At 35.3% G+C, this 2,248-nt stretch overlaps 1 protein-coding gene across 1 annotated transcript; it reads left to right on the top strand.

Moving 5' to 3' along the window:
* The first annotated feature begins 233 nt into the window (after positions 1 to 233).
* LOC112767204 (protein MKS1) lies at positions 234 to 1,591 on the top strand. The gene has a single exon (XM_025813092.3). The coding sequence runs from the start codon at positions 487 to 489 to the stop codon at positions 1,306 to 1,308; it is 822 nt and encodes a 273-aa protein (XP_025668877.1). The 5' UTR covers positions 234 to 486; the 3' UTR covers positions 1,309 to 1,591.
* Positions 1,592 to 2,248: the final 657 nt, after the last annotated feature.

Here is a 2,248-nt window from a genome sequence, read left to right as displayed (position 1 = left end):
ATCCACTAGCATCACATAGAACTCATCACTAATAAGCTTAATTACTTAATTAGCTTATTCCACCCTAAGCCATCATCATCACATACATATGCACTTATTATGACATGGCACACTACATACATAAACATATGACCCTTTCCAACCTTATACAGACGCGTTCAGACAACCATAACATCACGAAACCGGCCATCGTCGCTATAAAAATACTCTCTTTTCTATAAATTATTTACCTTGGAACAAGCCAAGTTAAATTATCTTTCCCTCCTCACATTAAATAATTAATCCCCTAATTCATCATTGACCGGATCTATCTACTTTCTTAGCTACTTTATATATATATATAATATAAACCATCGTAAATTTTAGAAAATACTAATTATTATTATTATATATGCTCATACACTTGTCTCCACCCTACCTAGCTCATTCTCCTTGATCATCAAGTTAATTATAATTCCTCTCTTAATCTCCAACAACATCAAAAACATGGAATTCCCAGACATGAATAATAATCCAACTGGAAGATCACCAAGAAGAGAACTTCAAGGACCAAGACCTACTCCTTTGAGAATAAACAAAGATTCTCACAAGATCAAGAAACCACCGCTTGCGCCGCCGCCACCACAACAACCACCCTCACACCACCAACCGCCTCCGCGCCAACCCATTATAATCTACACCGTCTCCCCCAAGATTATCCACACCACACCCGGTGATTTCATGAGCCTAGTTCAGCGCCTTACTGGCTCTTCGTCTTCGTCTTCGTCCTCGTCCATGTCCATGTCCTTCAATAATACTTATCCTTCTTTCTCCACGTCATCCTCCTCGGCCTTTCCGACATCTGACGTGGCACTAGTGCAAAACAACGACCCTTTCAACGTCGTCCCCGTCGAAACAGTGTCTCCGGCGGCTCGTTACGCCGCCACAGAGAAAGCTAGGTCGTCTCCATTGGGGAAGAACAAAATGATGATGCATCAAAACCAGGCAATAATCAATGGCGGCAGCGACCAAATAACATCAAATAACGACGTGGTGGAAGGTTTAGAGATGATGATGGTGGCGGCGGAGAGAACAAACATGTTTCAAGGGATATTATCGCCGGGACCAGCTTCGCTTTCTCCCATTCCTTCAAGTTTTTTTTCACCGATGATACCACCATCTTCTTCTTCGGATCCAAACATGGTTAGCTTCTTTCATGATTTGAGCCCTATGCTTCACAACAGTGCCACTTTCGTCATGCCTAGTCCTTCAAACTTTGTTTCACCACAAACTCCAACTATAGATTTATTCAACTACTTCCTAGATTGATTATTAGATCTTACTTCATACATACCATTTATTCATCCATTTAATTCCATTGCCACATTATCATTCTTCACAAATTTTCATTACAGAAATGTTAAAAAGAGATAAAATAAATTTTAACTATTTTTTTAATAATGAAATACTTTTGTTTCAGTGATTATATACACGAGGATAAAAGAAATATAGATCATAGGGCCTGCAGATTTATTAATTGCCGTTTGCTGAGTTTGTTGGTGGTGTAGTTAATTAGACTTTAGAAGAAATATTTTTTTTTATTCTTTGGGAACTTTCTTTGTTGGATTTTTATCATTTAGCATTTAATTTTGTGGGCCATTTATATTTTTAGCTAGGTTCGAATTTCTTATGACCTGCACTACCGTTGACAACATTTGTTTTTTGTCTTATACTCTAATACTCTATTGCTTATTGAATTTTGTTACCTACTGATGATGAGATATATATATATATATATATATATATATATATATATACACAGAGACATTGGCACTACTACATTATTCAGAGATTTATTTATATATATTCAACCCAATTGTTTTTTCTTAAGTATGTTCGGATCGGAATCACATATACTTAATTCAAGTCTGCAAATTTTTAATCATTGAAACCACCTTCTACGTCTCTTTTTTTTTTTAAATCTATAAATGAAAACTCATATTTTCAGCACATACTGCAATATGTTTAGCGTATATATATACATACACAAAATTATACATGGCCGGCGTAATGTTAGGTACATAAATTAATATATGGTATGCAATTTAAGGGGTTTGAAAAGTGAGGGAGATTGGCGCTGCATATATAAATAACATTCAATAGCCAAGTAGCTATTAAAACTCAGCAACAAAGAATATATAAGCAGGATTTTTTTTTTTTTTTTTGGTTGATGTTAGAAAGATAATTATTTAAAATTATTTTATTTAAT

The sequence above is a fragment of the Arachis hypogaea genome, chromosome 17 (genome assembly GCF_003086295.3).
Source record: "Arachis hypogaea cultivar Tifrunner chromosome 17, arahy.Tifrunner.gnm2.J5K5, whole genome shotgun sequence".
Lineage (NCBI taxonomy): Eukaryota > Viridiplantae > Streptophyta > Magnoliopsida > Fabales > Fabaceae > Arachis > Arachis hypogaea.
Note: the sequence above shows the minus strand (reverse complement) of the source record. Positions and strands in the feature narration are given on the sequence as shown.